The 15,997-nt window shown below is 46.4% G+C and overlaps 1 protein-coding gene across 7 annotated transcripts in view; it reads right to left on the minus strand.

Annotated features, from left to right (window-relative positions):
• shrprbck1r (sharpin and rbck1 related) overlaps positions 1-14,928 on the minus strand; it is an 85,275-nt gene extending 70,347 nt beyond the window's left edge. For 2 of the 7 annotated variants that reach the window (XM_072254296.1, XM_072254295.1), the window contains exon 1: positions 14,654-14,925. In XM_072254296.1, the coding sequence (XP_072110397.1) occupies positions 14,654-14,863 (210 nt within the window). In that variant the 5' untranslated portion in view covers positions 14,864-14,925. Of the gene's footprint in view, positions 1-14,388; positions 14,447-14,516; positions 14,583-14,653 lie in introns of those variants that run through there. The other 5 variants (XM_072254299.1, XM_072254297.1, XM_072254298.1 and 2 more) reach the window with 5 other exon arrangements.
• Between the last annotated feature and the right edge of the window lie 1,069 nt (positions 14,929-15,997).

Here is a 15,997-nt window from a genome sequence, read left to right on the forward strand (position 1 = left end):
CAGTTCCACGCCATACAAAATAACTCCAACAGTGATTTGCCACAGGGGTGCCTTTCTTCAGTGAACTACCACACCCAGACAAAGGGTAACACACGTGGTATTCACAAAGGTTTTCCCCTCACCAGAGACCCCACTCCTGTGGATTAACTACGTGACAGTCACACCTTCGTATTTGAATGGAACTCAAACTCACCCTTACGGGCTACTTAGAGAGAGAGTCCAAACAGTGACCACTTTATCACTAGGTTTCTTCTGTTTCAAACCTTCCTCTCCCTGCAAACTCGTTCCATTTGCAGGAAACTTGTGAGAGTCATTTATCAATACTCAGGATCGATCTGAACTCACCCCTTTTGAGCTACTGAAAGTTTAAACCAGGACCTCACTCACTGGTATCCTTCATTGATCGAATCCATCTTGACTCTGAGCATGTGTTTCTCCGTGTCTGTAGCTGTCCTTGTAAAAAGTAAACACACTGCAGAGAAACCGTAACATCGATTGTCCTTCAAATAACTCCACCTCGGTCACCATGGCGACTTACAAGCTGCTCGTTGCTCTCTCTCTCTCTCTTTCTATGGCAACCCAAAAGCTGACAGCAGCAGTCAGTGTCCGTGTAAAAGTGTAAACACGAGCTGAAAGGCAGACTCCGCCCCTCTCTCAGCAGAAATCCAAAAGTTAGTCTCAGTTCTAATTTGTGCCTTAAAGTGACAGTCCAAACCCTAGGGGTACATAATACCATTCTACTCTGCTCTCTCTCATTTTCACCCACTAAACTGCCTCTCACTGGATATGTTTCGCTTCTTGCACCATTCTCTATAAACTCTACAGACTATTGTTGAAAATCCCAGGAGATCAGCAGTTTCTGAGATACTTAAACGTAAGAAATAGGAGCAGGAGTTGGCCATCTGGCCTGTCGAGCCTGTTTCACCATTCAATAAGATCATGGTTGATCTGGCCATGGACTCATCTCCACCCTCTTTTTCCCCATAACCCTTAATTCCCTTACTATACAAAAATCTATCCAACCTTGTCTTAAGTATATTTACTGATGTAGCCTCTACTGCAGAGAATTCCACAGATTCACCACCCTCTGGGAAAAGCAGTTCCTCCTTATCTCTGACCTAAATCTACTCCCCCAAATCTTGAGGGTATGTCCCATAATTCTAGTCTCACCTACTAGTGGAAACAACTTTCCTGCCTCTGTCTTATCTATTCCTCTCATCATTATGAATTCCAGCGAGTACAATCCCAGGTGACTCAATATCTCCTCAGTCTCACCACCTCATCTCTGGAATCAACCTGGTGAACCTGGCTTTGGAGGCAGTGCACAGTATATCCTTCCTCAAGTAAGGAGACCAGAACTGCACACAGTACTCCAGGTGCGGCCTCACCAGTACCCTGTACAGTTTCAGCATGACCTCCCTGCTCTTAAATTCAATCCTTCTAGCAATGAAGGCCAATATCCCATTTGCCTTCTTGATAACCTGCTGCACCTGCAAACCAACCTTTTGTGATTCATGCACAAGCATTCCCAAGTCCCTCTGCACAGCAGCACGCTGCAATCTTTTACCATTTAAATAATAACCTGCTCTTTCATTTTTCCTGTCGAAGTGGATGACCTCATACTTACCAACATTGTATTCCATCTGCCAGACCCTTGCTCACTCACAACCTATCTATATCTCTCTGCAGACTCTCCTTATCTTCTGCAGAGTTTGGTTCTCCACTCAATTTAGTGTCATCAGCAAACTTAGATTATACTACACTTGGTTTCCTCTCCCAAATCATTAACATATACCACGAACAGTTGCAGGCCCAGCACCGAGCCCCGTGGCACACCACTCACCACTGACTGCCAACCAGAGTAACAGCCATGTATCCCAGCTCTCTGCTTTCTATTAGTTAACCAATCCTCTGTCCATGCTAATACATCACCCACAACTCTATGCATCCGTCTTTTATCTGGCACCTTACCAAAGACCTTCTGGAAATCCAAGAAAATAATGTCCACCTGTTCCCCTCTATCCACTGTGCTCGTTATATAGAACATAGACCATAGAATAGTACAGCACAGTACAGGCCCTTCGGCCCACAATGTGCCAACCCTCAAACCCTGCCTCCTATATAACCCCCCACCTTAAATTCCTCCATATTCCTGTCTAGTAGTCTCTTAAACTTCACTAGTGTATCTGCCTCCACCACTGACTCAGGCAGTGCATTCCACGCACCAACCACTCTCGGAGTAAAAAACCTTCCTCTAATATCCCCCTTGAACTTTCCACCCCTTACCTTAAAGCCATTTCCTCTTGTATTGAGCAGTGGTGCCTTGGGGAAGAGGCGCTGGCTATCCACTCTGTCTATTCCTCTTAATAACTTGTATACCTCTATCATGTCTCCTCTCATCCTCCTTCTCTCCAAAGAGTAAAGCCCTAGCTCCCTTAATCTCTGATCATAATCCATAATCTCTAAACCAGGCAGCATCCTGGTAACTCTCCTCTGTACCCTTTCCAATGTTTCCATATCCTTCCTATACCGAGGTGACCAGAACTGGACACAGTACTCCAAGCGTAGCCTAACCAGGGTTTTATAGAGCTGCATCATTACCTCGTGACTCTTAAACTCTATCCCTCAACTTATGAAAGCTAACACCCCATAAACTTTCTTAACTACCCTATCCACCTGTGAGGTAACTTTCAGGGATATGTGGACATGTACCCACAGAACCCTCTGCTCCTCCACACTACCAAGTATCCTGCCACTTACTTTGTACTCGGCCTTGGAGTTTGTCCTTCCAAAGTGTACCACCTCACATTTCTCCGGGTTGAACTCCATCTGCCACTTCTCAGCCCACTTCTGCATCCTATCAATGTCTCTCCGCAATCCTTGACAATCCTCTACACTATCTACAACACCACCAAGCTTTGTGTTGTCTGCAAACTTGCCAACCCACCCTTCTACCCCCACATCCAGGTCGTTAATAAAAATCACGAAAAGTAGAGGTCCCAGAACCAATCCTTGTGGGACACCACTAGTCACAGTCCTCCAATCTGAATGTACTCCCTCCACCACCACCCTCTGCCTTCTGCAGGCAAGCCAATTCTGAATCCACCTGGCCAAACTTCCCTGGATCCCATGCCTTCTGACTTTCTGAATAAGCCTACCGTGTGGAACCTTGTCAAATACCTTACTAAAATCCATGTAGATCACATCCACTGCACTACCCTCATCTATATGCCTGGTCACCTCCTCAAAGAACTCTATCAGGCTTGTTAGACACGATCTACCCTTCACAAAGCCATGCTGACTGTCCCTGATCGGACCATGATTCTCTAAATGCCCATAGCTCCTACCTCTAAGAATCTTTTCCCACCACAGACATAAGGCTCACTGGTCTATAATTACCTGGACTATCCCTACTACCTTTTTTGAACAAGGGGACAACATTTGCCTCCCTCCAATCCCCATGGACAATGAGGACATAAGGATCCTAGCCAGAGGCTCAGCAATCTCTTCCCTCACCTCGTGGGGCAGCCTGGGGAATATTCCGTCAGGCCCCGGGGACTTATCCCTCCTAATGTATTTTAACAACCCCAACACCTCCTCTCCCTTAATATCAACATGCTCCAGAACATCAACCTCACTCACCATCAAGTTCCCTCTCATTGGTGAATACCAAAGAGAAGTATTCATTGAGGACCTCGCTCACTTCCACAGCCTCCAGGCACATCTTCCCACCTTTATCTCTAATCGGTCCTACCTTCACTCCTGTCATTCTTTTGTTCTTCACATAATTGAAGAATGTTATCCTCAAAGAATTCCTGTAAGTTTGTCAAACAGGACCTGCCTTTGCTGAATCCATGCTGTGTCTGCCTGATGGATCCATTTCTTTCCAAATGCTTCACTATTTCTTCTTTATTGACAGCTTCAAGCATTTCCCCAACTACAGATGTTAAACTAACTGGCCTATAGTTACCTGCCTTTTGCCTACATCCTTTTTAAACAGTGGCGTGACATTCACCTTCTTCCAATCTGCTGGGACCTGTGCAGAGAATTTTGGTAAATTATCACCATAGCGTCTACTATAACCTCTGCCATTTCTTTCAGTACCCTGGGATGCACTCTATCAGGACCAGGGGACTTGTCTATCTTCAGGCCCACAAATTTGCTCAGCAGTACCTCTTTCATGATAGCTATTGCATCAAGGTCCTCACCTCCCATTGCATCCGCAACATCTCTCTTTGGCATGTTAGATGTGTCCTCCACCGTGAAGATCGATACAAAATAGTCATTCAAAGCCTCTGCCATTTCCTCATTACCCAATATCAATTCCCCTTCTCGTCCTCCAAGGGACCTACATTCACTTTTGCCACCCTTTTCCGCTTTATACAATTATAAAAACTTTTACTATCTGTTTTTATCTTTTGTACATTTTTATCCCATAATCTACCTTCCTTTACTGCTCGCTTAGTTGTTCCTTGTTGCTTTTTAAAGTTTTCCCAATCTTCCAGTTTCCCACTACTCTTGCAACTTTGTATGCATGAGCTTTTAGTTTGATGCTGTCTTTTATTTCCTTAGTTATCCAAGACTGGCTCTCCCCACCCTTACTGTCCTTGCTTTTAACTGGAATCTACTTTTGTTGAATACTGTGAAAAATCTCTTTGAAAGTCTTCCACTGTTCCTCAACTGTCCCACCATATAACCAGTCTACACTGGCCAAATCCTCCCTCATCCCATTGTAGTCTCCTTTGATGAGACATAATACACTGATTTTAGAATGGACTATTGCACCCTCCATTTCTATGAGAAATTCAATCATACTATGATCACCCCTTTCCAAGAGGATCCCTAACTACAAGATTACTAATTTTACCTGTCTCATTGCACAAGACCAGATCTAAGATAGCACATTCCCTTGTAGGTTCAGTAACATGCTATCACAGATGCTTTTTCTGAAGTCCTCCTCAAGACTGCCTTGGCCAACTTGATTCATCCAATCTATGTGCAAGTTAAAGTCCCCCATGATAACTGCTATTCCATTCTTACATGCCTCAGATATTTCTCTGTTTATTGCCCGTGTCACTGTAATGTTATTATTCAATGGCCGATAGACAACTCCCACCAGTGATTTTTTTCCCTTACTATTCCCAATCTCTACCCCGATGGATTCAACATTCTGCTCCTTAGATCTTATATCATCTCTCACTATCACCCTGATCTCATCTTTAATTAAGAGCACTACCCCACCTCCCTTACCTTCCTGCGTATCCTTCTGTATTACCTGATATCCTTGGATATTTAACTTCCAATCCTCTCCACCCTGCAACCACGTTTCTGTAATGGCCACTAAATCATACCCCTGTGTACTGATTTGTGCCAAGTTCACTGAAGTTGTTAGGAATAATATCGGCATTCAGGCAAAGCACCTTGTGCCTTTGTACTCATTGTGCCTTTAAAATCTAGTAATCTTTGTCTCTTTTGCACTTGACTTTTCTGCACTCAACCCTTACTTTTCTCTTTTTTAACCACCCTGTGTGGCACCAATAATCACTCCATTACAGTCAAAGTCACTTAGATCACATTTCTTCCCCATTCTGAAGTTTGGTCTGAACAACAACTGAGCCTCTTGACCATGCCTGCGTGCTTTTCTGCATTGAGTTGCTGATGGCTGATTAGATCTTTGCATTAACGAGCCGGTATACAGGTGGCCACTGAGTGTATGTACTCTTGCTGTAAGTGTTTAATTACATACTTTGATAATACATTTACTTTCAAATATTTAGGAAGTGTTTAGAAGTCTAGGTTCAAAGGACTACTTTGGAGGAACGGTCCATATGGTTTTCTCATGTCTCCTTACAGAAGACCATCATACCATATGACACAGGAGCAGAATTAACCCATTCGTTCCATCGAATCTCTTCCGCCATTCCATCATGGCTGATTTATAATCCCTCTCAACCTTATTCTCCTGCCTTCTCCCCATAACCTTTGACGCTCTCTGACGTTCCCAACTTGGGGCCAACAGACCCCTCAGCTAACGGGAGGGGTCCACTGCATAAAAAAAGCTGGGAACTCCTGCTCTATTCTGAGGCTGTGCCCTCTGGTCCCAGACTCCTCACTATTGGAAACATCCTCTCCACATCCACTCTGTCTATGCCTTTAAATAGGTTTCAATGAGATCCCTCCGCCTTCTGAACTCCAGTGAGTACAGGGCCAGAGCCATCAAATGTTCTCCATATATTAATCCCCTCGTCCCTGGGACCATTCTCATGAACCTCTTCTGGACTCTCTCCAAAGCCAGCACATCTTTTCTCAAATAAGGGGCCCAAAACTGCTTACAATACTCTAAGAGTTGTCTGACTAATGTCTTATAAAGCCTCATCTTCAAAAAAATTAGACACTTTGCCACCCAGATAAAGACATATCCCAGAAGGACACTCCTCCAAGTAACAGAAACAGATTCAATGTTTATTCAGATATGGCACATTAATAAAATGAGAATTATCCCAAGCCCTGCTATAAACATAATGAAGATCTTCACAGAAACAACTTTCAGGTAATAAGCTTCCTCAGTCTGGAAGCATTAAGGAAGATTAAATCTTAAGATAGTTTCTGATTATGACAGAAGTACAAGGCATCCTGAAGGGTTGACGCAGACCAAAATATTTCCAGGGCAGGGGGCTAGAATTCAAGGGGAACTGCTTTATACTTAATGCCAAAGATGTAGTAGGGATTGTCCACAGGACACAATGAGGAAACAGAGTAGCAGATCTTGCCACATGGAGTACACACAAAATACTCTGCAGATGCTGGGGTCAAAGCAACACTCACAACAAGCTGGAGGAACTCAGCAGGTCGGGCAAAATCTATGGAAAAGATCGGTCGAAGTTTCGGTGCTGACGAAGGGTTCCGGCCCGAAACGTCGACCGATCTTTTCCACGGATGCTGCCCGACCTGCTGAGTTCCTCCAGCGTGTTGTGAGTGTTACCACATGGAATGATTTATGCAACTTCCGTTATTTTCCAACTTTTCATGAAAGAGCATGGAAATATAGAATTATAGAACACTACGGCACAGAAACAGGCCCTTCAGCCTACAGCCCTCCATTCCCCTCCCATCCACATATTTATCCAAACTTCTCTTAAGTGTTGAAATCAAACCTGCATCCACCACTTCTGCTGGCAGCTCGTTCCACACTCTCACCACCCTCTGAGTGAACAAGGTTCCCCTGATGTTCACCTTAAACATTTCACCTTTCACCCTCAAACCCATGACCTCTAGTTCTAATCGCACCCAACCTCAGTGAAAAACGCCTGCTTGCATTTATCCTATCTATATCCCTCATAATTTTGTATCTCCTTCATTCTCTTAAATCTCCAGTAATAAAGTCCAAACCTATCAACCTTTCCCTATAACTGAGGCCCTCAAGTCCTGGCAACATGCTTGTAAATTTTCTCTGCACTGTTTTAATTTTATTGATATCTTTCCTATGGCTGGGTGAACAGAACTAGGCCTCATCAACATCTTATACAACTATAACGTACCATCCCAGCTCCTTCACTCAGTACTCTTGATTTATAAAGGTCAATGTGCCAAAGTTCTCTGTACGTCCCTATATACCTGTGACGCCACCTTCAAGGAACTATGGATCCCTCTGTTCCTCCACACTCCTCAGCGCCCTGCTGTTCATTGTGTAAGTCCTACCCTGATTCTTTTTTAATTACTTTTTTTAAGATCTGGGCATCACTGGCACAACCAGTATTTATCATCCTGACTATCCTTGAGAAGGTTCAAGTTCAAGATCAGTCTATCGCCATTCAACTGTGCACATATATACCACCAAACAAAACAATGTTCCTCTGGACCAAGGTACATATAACTCACACACAACACATCATGTAATATTACTTGTTAATTGGTTTGTGGTAATAAGGTGCAGTTACGACACAAGTTAAAAAAGTAAATAGTACAATGCTGCTGGTGCTTCACACATGATGAGACCTGGGTGGTGGCAGGGAGTTCAGTAGTCTTATGGCTTGAAGGAGGAAGTTGTTTCCAATCCTAAAAGTCCTTGTGCTAACGCTACGGTACCTCTTGCCTAACTATGTGACGAGAATCCTTGACAAGGATGGTTTGGACATACATGCTGGAGTATCTGAGGCTAGGATTGAGAACTGAGCTCAACACAAACACTAGACGAAATCACTGGTACAACATACAATTCAGCACCAAACCTCAGTACAGGTGCTCTTTAAATACCCAATTCTTGGTGCCCAAAACATGACTACCATTTAGCGGAATAGTCCTGAATCTTGAAAGGGGCCGTGCTGTCTATTCCGGAGACTTAACAGCATCCAAACCCTGGAAGCAGGTGCTGTTGGGTGTGTGTTGTAACAGACTAAGCGGGCAAACACCCTATGTATGCAGCACTCCTGATAAATATCTCAGGGAGACCCCGATGATCCTCTCAACAGTTCTCACAATCCTTTGTAGGGACTTGTGGTCAGATGCCTTGCAAGTTCCCAGTATCAGACAGAGACACAGCTGGTCAGGAGACTCTCGACAATGCTCCTATAAAAATTGGTCAGAATAGGGGTTGATGTTTCTAACACATGTCACAACCAGTGCAATCGGCTGGCCTGGAGCCAGCTCCTCTAGGTGACCTTGCCTTAGGACGCCAGTGAACCAAATGTGGTTATTACATCATATTTACAAAAACAATAAATGTTCTTTGTAATCCCAGTTGCTCTGATGGCAATTAAACTCCGCTGTCTGGAAAACCAGAGCAACACACACAAAATGCTGGAGGAACTCAACAGCTCAGGTACAGTCTCGGAAGGGGAATAACAGTCAATTCGATTAACAATCGATGTGCCAAGCCAAGCGCCTTCATCAGGACTGGAAAGGAAGGTAGCAGAAGCCAGAGTAAGAGGGTGGGGAGAGGCATGACCTGCTGAGTTCCTCCAGCATTGTGTGTACATTGTTCAAAATTCCCAGCATGTGCAGAATCTTTTCAGTTGACAATCTCTGGACAGTTTGTTGTTTCTCCACTGCTTTGCCACTGTCTGTATGGATGCAGGCCGGTGCCAGGGATGTGTTTGGCAGTCTGCACAACCTGCTGTCGAGCTTTCCTACCCACCACATGGTTTCTGTCTCATGCAGCACGTTAGGACGTTCTGTACTGCACATTGGTAGAAGGATGTGAGTATGGATGTGCGAAGTCCATCAGAAAGTAAGAGACATTGGTGAGTTTTTTTGATTGTGTCGGAACTGTTCTGGGACCATGAGAGGTTGTGCGTGATGTGCACTCCCAGGAGTTTGAAACTGCTCACATTTCCACTGATGTAAAGAGAGGTGGACATCTCTACTTAGACCACAAGTTCTAGGAGCAGAACTAAGCCATCTGACCCATCGAGCCTGTTCCACCATTTCATCATGGCTGACCGTTTTCCTCTCAGCCCATACATTTCCTGATACTCTATTCCATCTGCTATTTCTTTGCCTATTCTCCTAATCTGTCTAAGTCGCTCTGTAGCCTACTTCCCCAAAACTACCCGCCCTTCCACCTCTTTATATCATCTGCCAACTTTACAACAAAGCCATCAATTCCATCATCTAAATCATTGACATATAATGTAAAAAGTGTCGGTCCCAACACAGACCCCTGTGGAACACCACAAGTCACCGGCAGCCAGCCAGCAAAGGCTCCCTTTATTCCCACTCTTTGCCTTCTGCCAATCATTCACTGCCTTTTCCATGCTAGAATTTTCCTGTAATACCACGAGCTCGTAGCTTGTTAAGCAGCCTCATGTGCGGCACCTTGTCAAAGACCTTCTGAAAACCCAAGTGCACAACATCAACCGATTCTCCTTTGTCAATCTTGCTTGTTATTTCCTCAAAGAATCCCAACAGATTTGTCAGGCAAGATTTTACCTTGAAGAAACCATGCTGACTACAGCCTATTTTATCATGTGCTTCTAAGTACCCTGAGACCTCATTCTTAATAATCGACTCCAACATCTTCGCAACCACTGAGGTCAGACTAACTGGCCTATAGTTTCCTTTCTTCTGCCTCTCTCCCTTCCTGAAGTGTGGAGTGACATTTGCAATTTTCCAAAATTGCAACATTCCAAAAACTAGTGATTCTTGAAAGATCATCACTAATGCCTCCACAATCTCTTCAGCCACCTCTTTCAGAACCCTGGGGTGTACACCATCTGGTCCAGGTGACTTATCTACCTTCAGATCTTTCAGTTTCCCAAGAACCTCCTCTCTGATTATGGTAACTTCACACACTTCATGCCCCGACACCTGGAACTTCCACCATAATGCTAGTGTCTTCCACAGTGAAGACTGTCACCCAGTTTCCTGTGTCCTGCACCTTAGTTGTAACTACCTCTCTAAACGTCCTGTCTATCACCCCCTCAGCTTCCTGAATGACCCGGAGTGCATCCAGTTCAGTTCCAACTCCTTACCGTGGTTTGTCAGAAGCTGCAGCCCGATGCACTTCTCACAGGTGCAGTCGTCAGGGACACTAGAGGTTTGTCTGCCTTCCCACATCCCGCAAAAGAGGAGCATTTCACTATCCTGCCTGTCAACCCTATTGTCCTAGCTGAGCAGATACAAAGAAGAGAATGAAAAAACTTGAGGTTTTCTATCCTTTGCCTCCTCTGACTGAAGCTTCTCTTCCTTGAAGCCTCGAAGAGCTGAAGTCTCAAGATCACCACTCTGACTCTGTCCACTCCGACGACAGCCACTGCACTTGCCCCGCCCCGCCTTCCTTTAATTTGCTCTTGCTAATCAGTCCCAAATGCCAATTGGTCACTGGTCAATGCTCTTGTTCACTGTATCGACCCGCTGCTGCCTTTCCCCCCCCCCCCCGGACAGTGGACCTGACTTAAGTCCCCTCCTCTCCAAACTTCCGATGTCCGGACTGGCCACTGATAAGAGGGGTCCTCTTCCTTCTTCAGCTATCGTGTTCTGGTGATTTGTCTAATTCTCTGGTATCTCTTGCGATTGGGATATTTGCAAGTTCCATCTTAGTATGTAAGCGCAGCTCCGATGCCATATTCAAGATTGCTGACGACACCACTGTCGCAGGCCGAATCAAAGGTGGTGACGAATCAGCAGATAGGAGGGAGACTAAAAATCCGGCAGAGTGGTGTTGTAATAACAACCTCTTACTCAATGTCAGCAAGACCAAGGAACTAATCATAGACTTCTGGAGGAGGAAAGCGGAGATCCATGAGTCAGTGCTCATGGAGGATCAGAGGTGGAGAGGGTCAGCAACTTTTAAATTCAGAATCAGGTTTATTATCAGTGGCGTGTGTCACGGAATTTCAGGCGTCACTGTCTCAGAGGACCTGTCCTGGGCTCAGCATGTAAATACAATTGCAAAAAGCATGGCAGCACTTCTACTTCCTTAGGAATTTGAGGAGACTTGGCAAGACTTCTAAAACTTTTACAAACTTCTACAGATGTGTCGTGGAGAATATATTCCTGGTATGGAACCACCAATGGCCTTGAACGGAAAAAGCAGTGGATATGGCTTGGTCTATCACAGGTAAAGCCCTCTCAACCATTGAGCACATCAACATGAAATGCTGTCGCAGGAAAGCAGCATCCATCATCAGGGACTCCCACCACCCAGGTCATGCTCTCATCTCACTGCCGCCATCAGGAAGGTGGTACAGGAGCCTCAAGACTCACACCGCCAGGTTCAGGAACAGTTATTACCCCTCAACCATCAGCCTCTTGAACAAATGGGGGTAACTTCACTTGTCTCATCATTACAATGTTCCTACCACTAATGGACTCACTTTCAGGGACTTTTCATTTCATGTTCTCAATATTTTTGTTTATTTATTTGTACTTATTTTTTGTATTTGCACAGTTTTGTGCCTTCTGCACTCCAGTTGAACGCCCTAGTCAGGTGGTCTTTCACTCATTCTGTTACGGTTATTCTATAGATTTATTGCATATGCCGCAAGAAAACAAATCTCAGGATTGTATATGGTGATATATTTGTACTTTCATAATGAATTTACTTTGAATTTTTAAAAGAATGTCATGGAACAGTACAGCAATAGAAACAGCCCCTTCAGCCCATCTAGTCCATGCTGAACAGATCTTCTCCTTAGATTCATCAGCCAGCAACCAGGCCATATCCCTCCATTCCCCTCCCATCCATGTAATCATCCAATTTTCTCTTAAGTGTTGAAATCAACCCGTATCCACCACTTCCTCTGGCAGCTCATTCCACTCTCACCACCCACTGAATGAAGGAGTTTCCCCTCATGTTCCCCTTAAATATTTCACCTTTCACCCTTAACCCATGACCTCTAGTTGTAGTCTCACCCAACCTCAGTGGAAAAATTCTGTTTGCATTTACCCTATCTATACCCCTCATAATTTTGTATGCTTCTATCGAATCTCCCCTCGTTCTCCTGCACTCCAGGGAACAAAGTCCAAACCTATTCAAGCTTTTCCCGCCTCTCAGGTCCTGGCCGCATCATTGCTCATAGAGAACTACAGCCAGAAACAGGCCTTTCAGCCCATCTAGTCCATGCTGAACTGTTATTCTGCCTAGTCCCAACTGGACCAAAGCTTTTTGTATCCCTCACATTAATGTATTTATCCAGACTTCTCTTAATGTTACAATTGAGCCTGCATCTACCACTTCTATTGGAACAATGAGCCTATCTGATCCCTAGGGATAGTTGCTGTGTCCCTCATAGTAAAGACTAGTGTACAAAAAGTTATTTAATGTTTCTGTATATACTGTCATTAATTCACTGGCCTCATTGTTCTAAGATCCCATGTGATAACTGTTCCTGAATCTGGTGGTGCAAGTCCTGAGGTTCCTGTACCTCCTTCCTGATGGCAGCAGTGAGAAGAGAGCATGACCTGGGTGGTGGGGGTCTCTGACGATGGATGCTGCTTTCTTGCAACAGCATTCCATGTAGATCTGCTCAGTGGTGGGGATTTTGTAGGATTTTCCATTCAAGGGCATCGGTGTTTCCATACCAGGCCGTGATCCAGCCAGTCAATACACTCTCCACTACACATCTAGAAGTTAAGACATTAAAAAATTAAGTAGAAGACAGAGGTTTTAGTCCTGTGGTGTTCACTCTCAAATCACATCTGGAATTCCATCGTATTCTCTTAGCGCAGGGGCTCCCAGCCACTTTTATAGCAAGGACTCCCACTGTTAACCAAGGGGTCCATGGATCACAGGTTGGGAACCCCTGTCCTAGGGGATCAAAACATTCCTATTAATCCTTCCAGCAGTTAGCGCCATCACCAATTGGTGTCTCGATTCCCATCACTGTTCTCTGCATAACTGTGTGGGTTTCCTCTGGGTGCTCTGGTTCCCTCCCACATTCCCAAAGACGTATGGGTTAGGGTTAGTGAGCTGTGGGAATGCTATGTAGTTGCCGGACAGACGGGTTAGGGTTAGTGAGCTGTGGGAATGCTATGCAGTTGCCGGACAGACGGGTTAGGGTTAGTGAGCTGTGGGTATGCTATGCAGTTGCCAGACAGACGGTGACACTTGCCAGCTGCGTCAGCACATTCCTAGACGCAAGCGATGCATTTCCACAGACTACAAGATACAGGAGCAAATTAGGCCATTCGGCCCCTCAATTCTTCACTGGAAACTTCAATGTACATGTGATAAATAAAGCCACATAGCCCTTAGGTTCCTTCGTACACTCCACAGATCCTCCTCTGATAACCCTTGGCAGTCTCTCTCATCCATTGCATGTGTAGATGAAAATCTCCAGTGACAATTGCAGCTCCCTTCAAATGTGTCCTATGTATTTCTGCATTTATGGTCCAACCCTATCAAGAGATCACATTTGGGCGCAGTTTATGGAATTCTCTCACTGCCCAATCACCATCCACTCTGTATCTCTGTTCCCTTGGCACCCACCTAGTGGGGCACTCCCTCGTAGCCCCTGACCTGTTGGGGCCATCGTTCACTCCTCCCCTAGTGGGGTGCTCCCTCATCTGGCTAATGTGCCCGCAGTCCCTGGGCACTCTCTCGAAGGCCACCCATATGCTATGGAATATGCTATGCACACTCCCCCCACCCACCATGGGATGCTCCCTCACCGGTCTCCAACTGGCCCACCCATGGCCGTGTCTCAGTCACTCACATCAAACATTCCTTCATCGAGCACTGGCTACTCGCCTACTGCCATGCCACACTCCCTGACGAGGCTTCCCCCGTCCTCCACGCTGCGTTCCCTCACCCCCACATGCTCCTTCACAAGGATTCACCCGCCTCTGTGCCATACTCCCTCACCGGGCTCCTCCCATCTGTGCCGCGATCCCTCACCCCCAGGGCCTCCTTCAACAGGTTCCATTCGCCTTCAATCTGCGCTCTCTCACCAGGCTCCGCCAGCCTCTCTGCCGTGCTCCAGGTTCCGCCCGCAGCCATGCTACATTTGCTCGCCGCAGGGCGCTTCCTCACCAGGCACGACCGTCTCCGCGCTCCCTCACCCCGGGCGCTCCCTCACCAGGCTCCGCCCGTCGCCGCGCTCCCTCGCCATCGGGCGCTCCCTCGCCATCGGGCGCTCCCTCACCAAGGATCCTCCCATCTCCGCGCCGCGCTCCCTCACCAGGCTCCGCCCATCTCCGCGCCGCGCTCCCTCACCAGGCTCCGCCCGCCGCCGTGTCGCACTCCCAGCCGGAACTCCCCGGGCCGCTCCATGCTCAGCTGCAGACGGAGCGCCGAGTTCTGCCCGCCACCTCCCTCCGACACCCGGCACGACATGAGCACGGTGGCCTGCTGTGCCGGTGCCGGGGCCGGGCGCTCCATCAGCACCGCCGCCGCCCCGACGCCCCGCACATCGCTCGACGCCATCGCCGACCCGGCCCTCCGCCGGACTCTCTCAGCTGTGACTCCCTTCCGCTGCTGTTCGTACGCTGTCTTCTACCGACCGGGTAACAACAGCCGGCCCGGACAGAAATTCCCCCCTGCCAGATCCGTTGCTGCAGTGGGATGGGTCATGTTTGCGTTAACTGATTGCTTACCATGAGCGACTCGATAATTGTCTGTTCTCATTTCAGATTTCCCGCATCCAAAGTTCTCTTTTATTTTCAGTTTTACATTTATTCAGCCCATGATGGCTGTCAAAGTCAGAGTCAGGTTTATCGTCATCACCAGAAATCCATAAATGTCACGATACATTGAAAAACCTACCGGCTGCAGCAGCAGGGGAACACAGCATCCGACGTACAGCACTCACGGGAAAGAGAGAAAAATATATAAATTATACCCAGTTTTTCCAACAAGGAATACAATTAGAACAAAAGTCCATTTCTGTACAAAGTGATCATAGTATTGCTGAACTACTGTGACTGGGGTTATGCCGGTTGGTTCAGGAACAACGGTTGAAGGAAGTGGCTGTTCTGGAACCTGGTAGTGTGGGAATTGTACCTCCTCCCCGATCGCAGCTGCACGAAGGTGGCATGGCCCAGATGGTGGGATCTTTGATGATTGAGGCTGTGCCTCCTGTAGATACTCCCGACGGTGGGGAGGGATGTGCCTCTGATGTACTGAGCTGAGACCCCTACTGTCTGAGCTTCTTACTTTCCACCAATGCCTCGGTGCATTTCAACACTCCACTGACCTCCTGAAGTCATCAATCCGCTCAAAATCAGAATCAGATTTATTGTCACTGACATCCATCATGAACATAGTTTTGTGACAACAGTGCGGCGCAATACAGAAAAAAAAATCACTGCGTTACAGTGATAGATAGACAGATAGATAGATAGGTAGATAAGGCTGAAGAACAGCAAAGTGGTTTTCATGGGTTTGTGGGCCGTTTGGAAATCTGATGGTGGAGGGGAAGAAGCTGTTCCTAAAATGCTGAGTGTGTGTCTTCAGGCTCCTGTACCTCCTGCCAGATGGTAGTAATGAGAAGAGGGCATGTCCTGGGTGATGGGGGTCCTTAATAATGGATACGGGATGGACATATGTCTCTACTAAAGG

This window comes from Mobula birostris, chromosome 3 (genome assembly GCF_030028105.1).
Source record: "Mobula birostris isolate sMobBir1 chromosome 3, sMobBir1.hap1, whole genome shotgun sequence".
NCBI classification, from domain to species: domain Eukaryota; kingdom Metazoa; phylum Chordata; class Chondrichthyes; order Myliobatiformes; family Myliobatidae; genus Mobula; species Mobula birostris.